Here is a 16,522-nt window from a genome sequence, read left to right on the forward strand (position 1 = left end):
TTTCATGCTATCTACAAAATGGCATTCTAAAGATTCTAAAGTGAGAGACTTCTGGGTTGGATGGACTATGTTGTGTAGCAAAAAAATTTATTCAATCAATTCTTACCTTTAAATTTTCTTTTACTATCATCCTTTCTTGAAAGCTGAGATGCTTCCAACACTTGGAATCACAGTGATATTTAAAAGAAGAAGAAAACTGGAAAACTAGACAGGCTTTTCTGGAGATACCTTTCTTAAAGGATACATTAAAGGAATGACACTTTTCACCTAATGATAAAAATATACTTTTAATATTGTTTGGAAAATTGTTCACACTTTTCAAAGATAATCACAGAGTTACTTTTCAATGCAAAGTGTGATATAAAAATTTAAATTCTAAGATTCTGGAACAAAAATAAATGTCGACTCATTTAAGTTTGTTGTTTTGACAAACTCCTTCCATCCTCCTTGCTGCAAAGATTTATCCATATCAACTTGAGACATCATGTTATTGAGATCATGGGATAAGCTATTAATATGTCCATGCATGTTACGGATCTCCTCTTCTTTTTTGGCAACCTAAACAGAAGAACAGTTTGTTTTTTAATGAGCCAAGCAAGTCAGAAAAACTGAGATACTGAAGTGTTGGGGCCTATACTTGTTTATACTTTTTCTACTTTCTGAAAGACCCAGCCATTGCTCATAGCTTCTCAAAATTCAAGATCTGCAATAATCCATTCTTCCATTGCATTGAGCTAGGCAATTCCTCTAATAATGCTGTTAATTTGGAACACAAGGACAGAGCTGGGTGGACTTCTATGGTCCATGTCCCAGAAACAACAAGGAAAGACCATGATCAAGTATATAATATCACATTCATTGTTGATTTAATCTAGAATTGAGAATGGATGTGACTGTTGGGCAGACCATTCAGGTCTTTATCTGCCATCACTTATTATGTTACTAATTCTCCCCCTTTTATGATTATCTTCCCTTGAGATTGCAACCCTTATATATTTGGGAGCCTCACCCTGGCATTACCAGGTGAGAAAGCATTCTACCCAACTTATTACTAAACTTACATAACCTATATTTATAAAATAACTGTTTTTTCATTGTGCATTCATATATTAATGTATTTAATGCTTGTTTTTGCAGTTTGATGATACCAGCGGTGACACTGATGGATATCTAACTGCCTTTGAAAATTTTGCCGCCTCAATAAGATTCCTCAGAAAGACTGGGTGCGCTATCTTGGAGGAAAGCTCACTGGTAGACCACTTGAGGCATTTCAAGGACTGTCCATGGAGACGTGCTCCTAGTTTGAGGAGGTGCGCAAAACTTTGATGAACCATTATGCTATTACCCCCAAGACCTACAGACTAAAGTTCTGGACTTTGCAAAAGGGGGTGGATGATATAGCAAGTCTGTGATTCAGCTGAGATACCAGCATTAGCGGTGAGTCAGTGGAGCTGAAGTTAAAACCCTGGAGGACTGCCAAAACCTGATGGTCCTGGAGCAGTTTCTTCAGCATTGTCATCCAGAGGTGAGGGAACATGTTCAAGATCACCATCCCCATACTCCAGTGAAGGCGGCTGAGTTGACTGACATTTTTATGGCTAACTGTCCCTGGTTGGCAAAGAGAAGCCATCCTTTTCCACAGCAGCTGGGATCTAAGGGCAGCCAGGGCCCTAAGCCAAATATCCCTGCAACCTCAGAGACAATAAGCAAAACCTCCAGTGTTCCCCAAAAACCTAAAGACTTTAGGCATGAACGTCCTTGTTATCAGTGTGGGCATACAGGACATTTCAAAGTGGATTGCCCCGATAATCACAAGCCTGCACTAAAGAGCATTCCAGTTCCTACACCAAAGCTGGTGGCTTTCGTGGGTCACTCCAGTTCCACGAAGGAGGCCCACGCAGTTGCCATAGTACAAAAAGTTACTGGTCATTCATCAAGCAAGGAAGCAGATGGGTTTCAACAACAATATAGCACCCCAGTAACTGTGAATCAGACCCAGGTAGCTGGGCTTCTGGACACTGGCTTCAGCATCACTTTATGACCAGAACTAGTACTGGAAGATGCTATTCTTTCAGGGCGCACTGTGGAGGCAGTGCTAGCTAATGGATCCAGAGAGACTGTACCCATTGCTCGAGTATTCCTGGATTGGGGTACCAAGCCTGGGTACAGAGAAGTAGGAATAATGAAAAACATGCCAGTACCAATGCTGTGTGGGACCAACATGGGTCCAATGAACATTATCCTTGATAGCGGAGTCAGCATTTCTGCTATGGTGACCCGTAGTCAGACTCAGGCAGTCCCACAAGCAGAAGCAGCAGGGATCACCTCTCCAGTTACAGATCCTGAGCCAGTCCAGGTGGAACCAGCTGACCAAGCGACAGGAAGAGGTTCTCCAGTGCTTCCAGCAGCATCAGTTCCTGAGGTGACTGGGGCTGAGAGTATGGAACAGCCTGACTTAACTGACACACCTACTGATCAAACTGTTGACCTTGATTTGTCAGATGCACCAGCGGAGACCCTTCCAGATATGGATATTGATATAGGAAAGAGACATGCTTTTCAGGAAGCACAGTGCTCTGACCCTGACTTGGAAGCCCTGAGGCAGAGGGCTGGTCAACCAATCAGTGAGACTTGTAAAGATCGCATCCTATGGAAAGGGGGCTTCTTGTATAGAGAAACTGATCCTGTTGATCCTAATAGGCCCTGGACAGCAAGTAAGCAGCTTATAGTGCCAAGGGCATAAAGAGAACAACTACTACAGATTGTATATGATATTCCACTAGCAGGACATCAGTGGGTGACACGCACATGCACTAGATTGACACAGAATTTCTATAGGCCAGGAGTATCTCGAACTGTAGCTGATTATTGTCAAACCTGTGTTGCGTGCCAAAGAGTGAATAAGACCCAAGATCACCCTCCGAGCTCCCCTGAAACCTTTGTCCATTATCAGTGAGACGTTTGAGAGAATACCTGAAGATACAGTGGGCCCACTAGCTGTTCCTAGCTGGACTGGGAAAAGATATATATTGACAGTGGTGGACTTTCCTGCCAGATATCCTAAAATGGTAGCCTTATCCTCTATAGAATCAGAGAAAATTGCCACTGCCCTGATAGAAATATTTTCCTGGGTAGAATATCCATGAGAAATACTCTCAGACCAAGGGGCACAGTTTATGCCTGAGCTGATCCAGAATCTGTGGGCACATTGTGGAATGAAATCTGTATGCACTATCCCATATCACCCTGAAACTAATGGGTTGGTGGAGAGATTTAAAGGGACATTAAAGCATATGTTAAAGACTTTCATAGAGACAGACCATGACTAGGAAAAGCAAAGATACTTACCTGTAGCAGGTATTCTCCGAGGACAGCAGGCTTATTGTTCTCACCAGTGGGTCGACGTCCGCGTCGGCCCAGGAAATGGCAAATTTTCCACAGTAAAATTTAAAAAGTTTTACCAGAGTCTTCTGGCACACATGCGCGGACGACTTCTTGCCCATCGCGTGAGCATGGCTCTTCAGTTTAATCAAAAAGCATAGAAACAAACTAACAACAACTCCAAAGGGGGATGTGGGTGGGTTGGTGAGAACAATCAGCCTGCTGTCCTCGGAGAATACCTGCTACAGGTAAGTATCTTCACTTTCTCCGAGGACAAGCAGTCTGCTTGTTTTCACATGTGGGGTATCCCTAGCAACCAGGCTCACTCAAAACAATGAAAATTTGGTTAATTGGGCCTTGCAACGGCGAGGACATAACTAACATAGATTGACCTGAAACCATAAACAACTAACTGAGAGCCTGGAACAGCATAAAACTGGGTCTAGGGGGTGTGGAGTTGGATTCTAAACCCCAAACAGATTCTGCAATACTGACTGCCCAAACCGACTGTCGCGTCGGGTATCCTGCTGAAGGCAGTAGTGAGAGGTAAATGTGTGGACTGATGACCACGTTGCAGCCTTGCAAATCTCTTCAATGGAGACTGACTTTAAGTGAGCCACTGTCGCAGCCATGGCTGTAACATTATGAGCCGTGACATGGCCCTCTAGAGTCAGCCCAGCTTGGGCATAAGTGAAGGAAATGCAATCTGCCAGCCAATTGGAGATTGTGCATTTTCCAATGGCGACTCCCCTCCTGTTGGGATTGAAAGAAACAAACAACTGGGCGGACTGTCTGAAGGGCTTTGTCTGCTCCACGTAAAAGGCCAGTGCTCGTTTGCAGTCCAAGGTATGCAAACTGCTTTTGCTAGGGCGGGTATGAGGACGGGGAAAGAATGTTGGCAAGACAATTGACTGGTTCAGATGGAACTCCGACACCACCTTAGGCAGGAACTTAGGGTGCATGCGGAGGACTACTCTATTATGATGGAACTTGATATACGGTGCATGCAGTACCAAGGCCTGAAGCTCACTGACCCTACGAGCTGAAGTAACAGCCACCAAGAAAATGACCTTCCGGGTCAAGTATTTCAGATGGCAGGAATTCAGTGGCTCAAAAGGAGATCTCATCAGCTGGGTGAGTACAACGTTGAGATCCCAAGACACTGGTGGAAGTTTGGGGGCTTTGACAAAAGCAAACCTCTCATGAAGCGAACAACTAAAGGCTGTCCAGAGATAGGCTTACCTTCTACATGGCGATGATAAGCACTAATGGCACTAGCATAAACTCTTACGGAGTTGGTCTTGAGACCAGACTCTGACAAGTGTAGAAGGTATTCAAGCTGGGTCTGTGTAGGACAAGAAAGAGGATCTAGGGCCTTGCTGTCACACCAGACGGCAAACCTCCTCCATTTGAAAAGCAAGACTTGGGAGACACCCTCTGAAAGACCCAAGGAGGCGAATTCTAAGCTCTCAACATCGAGGCCGAGAGAGCCAGAGACTAGAGGTTGGGATGCAGAAGCGACCCCTCATTCTGGGTGATGAGGGTTGGAAAACACTCCAATCTCCACGGTTCCTCGGAGGACAACTCCAGAAGAAGAGGGAACCAAATCTGACATGGCCAGAAGGGAGCAATCAGAATCATGGTTCCGCAGTCTTGCTTGAGTTTCAAGAAAGTCTTCCTTACTAGAGGTATGGGAGAATATGCACACAGGATGCCTGTTCCCCAATTCAGGAGAAAGGCATCTGATGCTAGTCTGTCGTGGGCATGAAGCCTGGAACAGAACTGAGGGACCTTGTGATTGATCTGAGTGGCAAAAAGATCCACCGAGGGGGTGCCCCACGCTCGGAAGTTCTTGCGGGCGACAACTGTGTCCAGTGACCACTCATGAGGTCGGCCAGACTGCTGTTTACGCCTGCCAGATATGTGGCTTGCAGAAACATGCTGTGACGGCGTGCCCAAAGCCACATCTGGACACCAGGGACAGGAGGTTGTCTGCCCTTGCCTCGGGAAAATAAGCTCAAGCTGTCTTTGTGTTCAACAGAGCTCCAATGAATTCCAATTTTTGAACTGGGGTGAGATAGGACTTGGAGTAATTGATCATGAACCACAATAGTTCTAGCACCTGAAGTCATTTGCATGGACTGTAGAGCGCCTGCCTTCGAGGTGTTCTTCACCAGCCAATCGTTGAGATAAGGGAACACATGCACTCCCAGTCTGTGTAGCGATGCGTGACTACCGCTAGGAACTTTGTGATCACTCTGGGCGCAGACGCCAGACCAAAGGGCGGTACACAGTACTGAAAGTGTTGAGTTCCCAGCCGAAATCGAAGATACTTCCTGTGAGCCGGGAGTATCGAAATGTGTGTGTAAGCATCCTTTAAGTCCAGAGAGCATAGCCAATCGTTCTCCTGAATCATGGGAAGAAGGGTGCCCAGGGAAACCATCCTGAACTTTTCTCTGAGAAGAAATTTGTTCAGGGCCCTCAGGTCTAGGATGGGACGCATCCCCCCTGTCTTTTTCTGCACAAGGAAGTACCTGGAATAGAATCCCAGCCCTTCTTCCCCTGGTGGAACGGGTTGAACCGCTTGGGACTTCAGAAGGGCGTTCCTCTGCAAGCACCTGTTTGTGATGGGAACTGTAAGAATGAGCTCCCGGTGGGCAATTTGGAGGTTTGGATTCCAGATTGAGGGTGTATCCTGACTGGACTATTTGAAGGACCCACCAGTCGCAGGTTATGAGAGGCCACCTTTGGTGAAAAAATATCAACCTCCACCCAACCGGCAAGTCGTCCGGTACGGACACTTTTACAGAGCCTATGCTTAACTGGAGCCCGTTCCCTGCTTTTGCTGGGGAGCAGCATGGGCCTTAGACCCATGCTATTGATGAGAATGAGCGCGCTTGGGCTGAGCCTCGGAAGGCTGTCGAGAAGCAGGAGTGTACCTATGCCTCGGATAGGAATACGGAGCACTCCTCTTCCCCCAAAAATACCTCCTAGATGAGGAGGTAGTAGCAGAAGACGCGTGGTGGGAGAGAGAATCCATAGCATTCTTCTTGATCTGATCAACAAGATCCTCTACTTTTTCACCAGAAAGGTTGTCCCCCCGGCAAGGAACAGCCGCTATTCGCTGCTGGACCGAACGATCCAGGTCAGAGACACGCAGCCATGAGAGTCTACGCATCACTATACCTTGAGCAGCGATCCTGGATGCTACATCAAAAGTGTCGAACGTACCCCTGGCCAGGAATTTTCGACACGCCTTCTGCTGCCTGACCACCTGGTGAAAAGGCTCCGTTTGCTCCAGACGGATTGCATCAACCAAGCTAGACAGTTGCCTTATCAAGTCCCGCAAATGAACGCTTGTGAAGAGCTGGTATGATTGGATCTTGGCAGCGAGCATAGCGACATGATATGTCTTTCTCCCAAAAGAATCAAGAGTCCTATCTTTGTCTGGGGGCGCCGAAGCATAGTCTCTAGTACTCCTGGCTCTCTTGAGGGCGGAGTCCACCACCATAGAATTGTGGGATAACTGAGACCTTATCAATCCAAGTTCATCGTGGATCCGATACTGGGATTCAGCTTTCTTCGGGACCACGGGGCCAGACAGAGGGGCCAGCCAGTTTCACATAAGGACTTCCTTTAGTACCTTATACAGAGGGACTGTCATAGCCTCTTTAGGTGGAGAAGAATAGTCCAGGACTTCGAGCATCGCAGTCCTGGGCTCATCCTTAACCTCCACAGGGAAGGGAATAGCCGTAGCCATTTCCCAGACAAAAGAGGAAAAGAAAGACTCTCCGGTGCAGACAGTCTCCTCTCTGGTGGAGGGGAAGGTTCAGAGAGAATCCCATAGGACTCATCAGAAGAAAAGTTCTTGGGATCTTCCTCTGACTTCCACAAACGCTCCTGCTCAGTATCAGATAAGACCTCTGTTAAGGTACTTCGACACTGAACCTGCCTTGACGCTGAGTGACGATGTTCTCGATGGCGATGTCGAGGGGCCGATGTTGAAGGGGAGTTGACCTGGGTGGTAGCTGACGCCGATGCCACAGGCGGCACCGCAGTTAGGGACCTCACCACAGGAGAAGGGCCAGGCACCGCTGCAGCAGACGGTACAGAAGGCACAAGCACTCCCGACACTGAAGCTGACTGGCGTAGCAGTCCCTCCAGAAGTTCTGGAAACAAGGCCCGGATGCGCTCGTCGAGAGCCGCCATCGGAGAAGGCTGCGGGGTCGGTCAGGATTTTCAAACAAGCTTGGCAGGAACAGGATTCAGGATACTGGAACAGGATTCAGGATACTCAAACAAGCTTGGCAGGAACAGAAGCTGAAAGCAAACAGGGCAGAGACAAGCAGGAAGGGGACTGGAGCTGAAGACAAACAGGGCAGACACAAGCAAAATACAAAGCTGACACACCCAGACAGACAACAGAACTAAGGCTGAAGCTAAGGTAGAGAGGACTAGAACAAGCAAGGCAGACTAGGCAGGACACAAAGCTGACCCATACAGACAAACAGAACTATGGCTGAAGGCTGAACCTAGCACACAAACAGACCGAGAAGAACAGAAGCAGAAGTGCACACAGGCACCCTAAACAAGGAATCAAGACAGAAGTGCCCACAGGGACACAGGCTATGAACAAGGCAACAAGAAATCAAGACAGAAGTGCCCACAGGCACACAGACTAGAACAAGGCAGAAGTGCTACACTGCACACAGACTAACCTGGAGACCTTTGGCATTGCAAAGGCACTGAATGAAAGTGCACCACTTCCTTATAACCAGGACAGAGGCAGGAAATACACACTGAACACCAAAGTGAGGCTTGAAACACATAGGAAGTGGAAACCCTACAGGACAGAAGCAGGAAATACACAGAACCCAAAGTGAGGCTTGAAACACACAGGAAAGAAACAGTGCAGACAGTAGCCAGCACAGCAGCTGACCATTGGGACAGAAGGTGAGTCAGAGAGGGATCACAACCACAGTCGTGACAGTTGGTCCAGTTGCACTGAGTACAACGTTTGAAGCCGCTGGGTGTCTTCGATGACATGGAAGGGAAAGCGGCTTTGGGCGAAATCAAAAGACGCGATTGTGCCTGTAAAGAAAAAGGGGCGCACAAAAAATAAGGGAATAACCTGACCACGCGGCCTAAAACTGGCCGCGTCAAAAAAGAAAGGAAACTTTAAAAAGGGAAGAAAACTAAAACAGAACTACGGGATCCCCCCCCCCCCCCCTTTTTTTAAACTAAGATAATAATAAAATAAAGAAAAAATTTGAAGAAAAAAGTGAAAACTCATCTAACACTCTTTCCTGGGCCTGAGAGGAGCGCAGAAAAAAACTACCGCACCTCAACGCAGAGAAAAGAAAACTGAAGAGTCACACTCACGTGACAGGCGGGAAGTCATCCGCACATGCGCGGTGCACGCTGTTCGTGCGACAGAAGACTCGGGTAAAACTTTTTAAATTTTACTGTGGAAAATTTGCCATTTCCTGAGCCGACGTGGATGTTGACCCACTGGTGAGAACAAGCAGCCTGCTTGTACTCTGAGAAAAATATTTACCCTACCTACTCTTTGCATACAGAGAAGTACCTCAGGAGTCTACAGGCTTCTCCCCATTTGAACTGCTTCATGGTGAGAGGGCCCCTTGACCTAATAAGAGAACATTGGGAGGGAAAAGTTGACACCTCTGACACCCCTGTAGTTGAATATGTAATTAATATGTGGCAGAGATTAGAAGAACTTGTGGGCTTTGTCAGAGATAACTTGCAGGCAACCCAAACTAAGTAAAAGACCTGGTATGATTGTAAAGCCCAAAGTAGAGAGTTTTATGAAGGCCAGCTGGTGCTCATTTTAGTTCCAGTACGTCAGAATAAACTTCAAGCTAATTAGGCAAAACCTTACAAGGTTATAAGGTGCCTGAATGATACAAACTATGTTATATCTATAGACTCTCAAGACAGAAAGCAGTGTACCTTTCATGTAAATATGTTAAAGGCCTATGCAAATCGCAAAGCTGTGGTGCTTAGCCAGGAAGAAAAGGGAGCAGGATCTGTTTGTGAAGGCCCTGCAAACAGTTACATTTGATACATCCCATACAAACATGACCTTGCAGAAATCAACAAAGAAATCAATTTCAGCCTAAACATCATGAACTCATGGGCAAATGCATTTCAACTAAAACTTAACTCAGAAAAAACACACAGTCTCATCCTCTCATCCCAATATAGTACGAACAAACCCACCAACATAACCACCTCGGACTACACCCTCCCTATAGCCTGAAAATTCTCGGAGTCATAATTGACCAAAACCTCACACTAGAGAGCCAAGTGAAAACTACAACGAAGAAAATGTTCCACTCAATGTGGAAGCTCAAACGAGTGAAACCTTTTTTTCCCCCTGAGAGAAATATTTCGCAACTTGGTACAATCTATGGTACTAAGCCATCTAGACTACTGTAACGGTATCTATGCGGGATGCAAAGAACAAATCATAAAGAAACTCCAAATTGCTCAAAACACAGCAGCCAGACTTATATTTGGAAAAACGAAATTCGAAAGCGCCAAACCTTTCTTGAAAAACTGCACTGGCTCCCAATCAAAGAACGCATCGTGTTCAAAATCTGCACCATGGTTCACAAAATCATTTACGGAGAAGCCCCGGGATACATGACAGACCTCATAGACCTACCAACCAGAAACACATCAAGATCAACACAAACATACCTAAATCTCCATCACCCAAGCTGCAAAGGACTCAAATACAAATCAACCTAAGCATCCAGCTTCTCCTATATAAGCACACAACTATGGAACGCATTACCAAAACATATAACCACCTGAAATTCCGGAAATTACTAAAAACTAACTTGTTCAAAAAGGCATACCATAACGATCCAACTTAAATGCCTTAACCCAGCAACATAACAAAACCAAAGCTCATACTGGACATAACTTAACTCTTCTTCTTACGATTCCCCAATGTGTCTGTCACACATGAACTTTACTTTACCACAACCTCACTTTGTATTTCTTATAACCAGTATTGGCGATCACCTCTACGGTACTATGTAAGCCACGTTGAGCCTGCAAATAGGTGGGAAAATGTGGGATACAAATGTAACAAATAAATAAATAAATAACTTGTGAGCAGCTATATGTCCCACCCGGGGAACAATATATACAAAACAGGTGGGAGCTTCTGAATAAGAGTACCAGGGTATAGAAAGATCAAACGAACATGACTGGGCACTCAGACCATATATAACAACAATCAGTATAAGAATCACCTCCCACAAGATGCTATCACCCATTATAAATGTTATACAAACAAGCCCCAAATGTCATTTAATCAATTTCCACTGCGGCTGTCAAGCAAACAAACCTCATTGTTAATGTTATGTTTAAATGTTCCATTGTACATTATCGTTCCACTGTAAACCACCATTCTACTGTAAACTGTCGTTACAAAAACTGATTTGTACTCCAAGTTGAACTTGAAGGTTATACGGACTATAAATGCCCATATTAAATTAATCAGTTTTATAACTAAATACAAAGGTCTTTTATTCTTGAGTTGTACTAAGTTGCAAGTGTTGTTAATAAAAACGATTAAACATAACTAAATACAAAACGGGAAACATCTCAATATTACTTTCTCTTGCTACTTATGCACAGTTTGGGTAAGCATAAAAACCTGGTAATCATGATGGTAAAATTATGTATCATACCTGATAATTTTCTTTCCATTAATCATAGCTGATCAATCCATAGACTGGTGGGTTGTGTCCATCTACCAGCAGGTGGAGATAGAGAGCAAAGCTTTTGCCTCCCTATATGTGGTCATGTGCTGCTGGAAACTCCTCAGTATGTCGATATCAAAGCTCCATCTGCAGGACTCAGCACTTAGAGAATTACACCCACAAAGGGACACTCTGCCCAGCTCACCACCGCCGAAACGGGGGAGGGGAATTAACCCAGCTCATCCCCACACAAGTGGGGGAGGGGAATCCGTCCAGCTCATCCCCGCGGAGCGGGGGAGGGACACCACCCCGCCGATGCGGGGGGATCTGGCTTATCCTGCAACCGCGGGAGGAGCTGACTGACCCTAACACCGCCGAAGCGGGAGGGGTACAAAGCTGCCCTACAGCTGCACGAAGCGGGAGGGAGCGCCGGCAGAATTTATGTCTCAATCCAGCCCCGTAAAACGGAGGGGAGAGGAATGCAGCAGCTCACTGTAACACAAACTCGTCTCAACTCTTGAAGAATCCAATTGAAAAAACTTGAACACGAAGTCCTCCTGAACTGGAACTGAAGACTAAACTTGAACCTGAAATGCAACCAGAATATAAACAGTACAGATATCTGGGAGGGACTATGGATTGATCAGCTATGATTAATGGAAAGAAAATTATCAGGTATGATACATAATTTTACCTTCCATATCATCATGCTGATCAATCCATAGACTGGTGGGATGTACCGAAGCAGTACTCACCCAGGGCGGGACATAAGAAATCCCTGACCGCAACACTGAAGCTCCAAACTGGGCCTCCGCCCGAGCAGCCACAGACAAGCGGTAATGCCTGGAGAAGGTATGGGCCGATGCCCAAGTTGCCGCCTTGCAAATCTCTTCCAAGGAGACGGACCCGGCCTCTGCCATCGAGGCCGCCTGAGCTCTAGTGGAGTGAGCCTTCAGCTGGATAGGCGGCACCTTCCCCGCGGCCACATAAGCCGCTGCAATGGCTTCCTTGACCCATCTTGCCACTGTAGGCTTAGCAGCCTGCAGACCCTTACGAGGACCTGCAAACAGGACAAACAGATGATCCGATTTCCGGAAATCATTGGTCACTTCCAAGTATCTGATGATGACTCGTCTCACATCCAGATATTTGAGAGCAGAGTATTCCTCTGGGTAGTCCTCCCTACGAAAGGAAGGGAGACAGAGCTGCTGATTCACATGGAAGCGAGAAACAATCTTGGGCAGGAAGGAAGGCACTGTGCGAAGTCACTCCTGCCTCAGTGAACTGCAGAAAAGGCTCTCGACATGAGAGTGCCTGGAGCTCGGAAACTCTTCTGGCTGAAGTGATAGCCACCAAAAAGACTGCTTTCAACGTCAGGTCTTTCAGAGATGCCCTCGACAAGGGTTCAAAAGGCGGCTTCTGCAAAGCTCTTAGCACCAGGTTGAGATTCCAGGCAGGCACCACTGAGCGCAGAGGAGGGCGCAGGTGATTAACTCCCTTGAGAAAACGTACCACATCTGGCTGCGAAGCCAGGGAAGCACCCTTCAGGCGGCCCCTGAAGCAAGCCAGAGCCGCTACCTGGACTTAGGGAACTGAGCGACAGGCCTTTCTCCAGTCCTTCTTGCAGGAACGCCAGCACTGAAGAAATTGGAGCAGTGAAGGGAGAAAGTGAGCCTGCTTCACACCACGCTGCAAAGGTACGCCAAACCCTGGCGTAAGCAGTAGAAGTAGAGCGCTTCCTCGCTCTCAGCATAGTGGCGATGACCTTGTCTGAGAAGCCCTTCTTCCTCAGACGCTGCCGCTCAATAGTCAGGCCGTAAGACCAAAGGGGGAGGGATCCTCCATCACCACGGGACCCTGATGCAACAGGCCCTGCTCCACTGGCAGCCGCAGAGGGTCGTCCACTGAGAGCCTGATCAAGTCCGCATACCAGGGGCGTCTGGGCCAGTCCGGACCCACCAGGATTATACGGACCAGATGCTTTGCCACCCGGTCTAGTACCCTGCCCAACATGGGCCAGGGCGGGAACACATAGAGAAGCTCTTGTGTCGGCCACTGTTGGAGAAGAGCATCTACTCCCAGAGATCGAGGGTCCCGTCCTCTGCTGAAAAAGCGCGGCACTTGGCAATTGGCCGATGACGCCATCAGATCTAGGCTCGGCTGGCCCCAGCGCTTCGTGATGTCCAAGAACGCCTGAGCCGATAACTGCCACTCTCCGGGATCCAAGGTATGGCGACTGAGAAAGTCCGCCTTGACATTCATGACTCCGGCAATGTGGGCCGCTGACAGCTGTTCCAGGTTCGCTTCCGCCCACTGGCATAGATTCATGGCTTCCTTGGCTAGAGGGGCGCTCTTGGTACCTCCCTGGCGGTTGACATAGGCCACAGCCGTGGCATTGTCCGACAGGACCCCTACTGGCTTCAACGCCAGTACCGGGAGGAACTCCAAAAGCGCCAACCGAATGGCTCTGAGTTCTAGGAGGTTGATAGACCACTTTGCCTCTGCAGGAGACCAGAGCCCCTGTGCTGTCCTTCCCATGCAGTGGGCTCCCCAGCCCGTCAAAGAGGCATCCGTCGTGACGACAATCCACTCCGGGGTCACAAGAGGCATCCCTGCAGACAACTTGTCTGTCTTCAGCCACCAACTCAGCGCCTTGCGCACTGCTGGGTCCAAGGGAAGGCGCACAGCATAATCCTCCGACACCGGAGTCCAGCGCTGCAGCAGAGAGTGTTGTACTGGTCTCATATGAGCCCTGGCCCAGGGCACTACTTCCATCGTGGCCGTCATAGAGCCCAACAGCTGCACATAGTCCCAAGCCCGAAGCGAAGAGGCTACTAGGAACTGGTCCACCTGAGCCTGACGTTTGACAATCCGATTGTCCGGCAGGAACACTCTGCCCACTTGGGTGTCGAATCGAACTCCCAGATACTCCAGGGACTGAGTCGGGCGCAGCTGGCTTTTCTCCCAGTTGATGATCCACCCCAGGGAGCTCAAAAGAGCAATCACCCGGTCCACAGCTTTGCCGCACTCTGCATAAGAGGAGGCTCGGATCAACCAGTCGTCCAGATAAGGATGGACTTGTACTCCTTCCTTTCGCAGGAAGGCCGTGATGACCACCATTACTTTGGAGAAGGTCCGCGGAGCAGTAGCCAACCCGAACGGGAGGGCTCTGAACTGGAAGTGTCGGCCCAGGACTGCAAAACGCAGAAAGCGTTGATGAGGAGGCCAGATGGGAATATGCAAGTCCGCTTCCTTGATGTCCAAGGATGCCAGGAACTCCCCTGCCTTCACTGCCGCTATAACAGAGCGGAGAGTCTCCATGTGAAAGTGCCGAACTTTCAAGGCCCGATTGACCCCTTTGAGGTCGAGGATAGGCCGTACAGAACCTCCTTTCTTTGGTACCACAAAGTAAATGGAGTAACGTCCCTTGCCAAGCTGATTTTCTGGCACCGGAACGACTGCACCCAGGCGGATCAGATTGTCCAAGGTCTGCTGCACTGCCACAGCTTTGACCGGAGACTTGCAGGGAGAGAGTACAAACCCGTCTCTTAAGGGTCGGCAGAACTCTAGCTTGTAGCCGTCTCTGATGACTTCCAGCACCCAAGCGTCTGAAGTTACCCTGGTCCACTCGCCCAGAAACGAGGACAGACGACCTCCAATCTGCACTGGGCCATGGACCAGGACCCCGTCATTGGGTACGAGACCCTGGGGGAGGACCGGAGGGCGCACCTCCGGGACGGCGGTCTCTGCGAAAGGAATGCTGCTTGGGGGAGAAGTTCCTCTTGAAGGAAGAGGGGGCAGAGGAGTCCGACTTGCCCAGGCGGTACCGACGGGCTTCCTGAAACCGTCCTCTGGAGTTACCGGGGCGAGCACTGGCCCGAGCCCTGACCTCTGGTAACCTCTTGCCCTTAGACGTGCTGAGATCGGTCAGAATTTTGTCCAGCTCGACCCCAAAGAGCAGCTTGCCTTTAAAAGGCAACTTAGCCAGGCGGGACTTAGAGGCGTGGTCAGCAGACCAATGTTTCAGCCAAAGCCAGCGCCGCGCAGAGATTGTCTGAGCCATACCTTTAGCCGAGGCTCTCAAGACATCATACAGTAAGTCTGCCAAATAAGCCAAGCCCGATTCCAGGGCCGGCCAATCAGCCCTCAAGGAAGGATCTGAGGGGGAAGCCCGCTGCACAATCGTCAGGCACGCCCTGGCCACATAGGAGCCGCAAACTGAGGCCTGCAAACTTAAGGCAGCCGCCTCGAAGGATGACCTTAAAGCCGCCTCCAATCTTCTGTCTTGGGCGTCTTTTAGGGCCGTGCCACCTTCCACCGGCAACGCCGTTTTCTTAGTCACCGCAGTGATTAAAGAATCCACGGTAGGCCAAAGAAAGGCCTCACGTTCACTTTCAGGCAAAGGATAGAGGCGGGACATAGCCCTAGCCACTTTGAGGCTCGCTTCCGGGACATCCCATTGAGCTGAAATTAAGGTGTGCATGGCATCATGCACCTGGAAGGTTCTAGGCGGGCGCTTCGTCCCCAGCATAATGGCGGAGCCAACAGGGGCTGAGGGAGAGACGTCCTCTGGAGAGGAAATCTTCAAAATGCTCATGGCCTGCACTAACAGGTTGGGCAAATCCTCTGAGCGAAAGATCCGCGCTGCAGAGGGGTCATCCGCTCCATCCGAGCGGGAATCCGTCTCCTCCAAGGAATCCCCAAAGGACCGTTGGGAGAACTCAGATACGCTGCCCTCATCTACATCAGAGGAGACAGAGTCCTCTAAGCCCTGGGAATCCACCCGAGGGCGTTTACTTCCGGGGGCCTCAACCCCTTTGTCGGACAAGGGAGAAGGGGCAGCGTTTTGCATAAGGAAGGCCTGATGCAGCAGCAAAATAAACTCGGGGGAGAAACCCCCCAGACTGTGTATTTCAGCAGCCTGGGCCACAGCCCTAGACGTACCCTCAGCCGGCGCTCGCAAGAGCGGAGGAGAAACATGCTGCGCATCCAAGATGGCGTCCGGCGCGACACTCCGCGAAGGAGCCGCGCGGAAAGAACGGCGCTTAACTTTAGCCGCTTTTTTGCCGTCGCCCAAATCAAGGGCGGCTATGGCATGAACGTCTCCCAGCTCAAGGGCGGCCCAAGAAGAAGCCGTCCGAGCAGAGTGGCCGGCCAAGATGGCGGAGGCGAGCAGCGGGGGATGGGCGTTTATGGCGGGAAAAACCGCCGCACCGGAGGAAGACCCGGGACACTGACCGGCCTCCAAACTGACACCCAACAAGGGCGAATCAGACTTTAAAACCCCCGCATCCCCGCTAGAAGCGCACACGCGGTCCGGGGAGCGATTCTTCGCGCCCTCGCCCTCTGACGCCATAGGCCACGTGGAGATCGATCGGGGAACCCCCCTGCCCGCTATAAAA

General features: G+C 49.1%; 1 protein-coding gene across 2 annotated transcripts in view; it reads right to left on the reverse strand.

Annotated features, from left to right (window-relative positions):
* Nucleotides 1-319: 319 nt before the first annotated feature.
* The window catches only part of LOC115460397 (myosin-11-like), a 241,640-nt gene continuing 225,437 nt past the window's right edge, over nt 320-16,522 (reverse strand). For both annotated transcript variants that reach the window (XM_030190179.1, XM_030190178.1), the window contains one exon: nt 320-558. In XM_030190179.1, coding sequence (XP_030046039.1) covers nt 376-558 — 183 coding nt within the window. In that variant the 3' untranslated portion in view covers nt 320-375. The remainder of the gene's footprint in view (nt 559-16,522) is intronic.

The sequence above is a fragment of the Microcaecilia unicolor genome, chromosome 1, assembly GCF_901765095.1.
Source record: "Microcaecilia unicolor chromosome 1, aMicUni1.1, whole genome shotgun sequence".
In the NCBI taxonomy this organism is placed as follows: domain Eukaryota; kingdom Metazoa; phylum Chordata; class Amphibia; order Gymnophiona; family Siphonopidae; genus Microcaecilia; species Microcaecilia unicolor.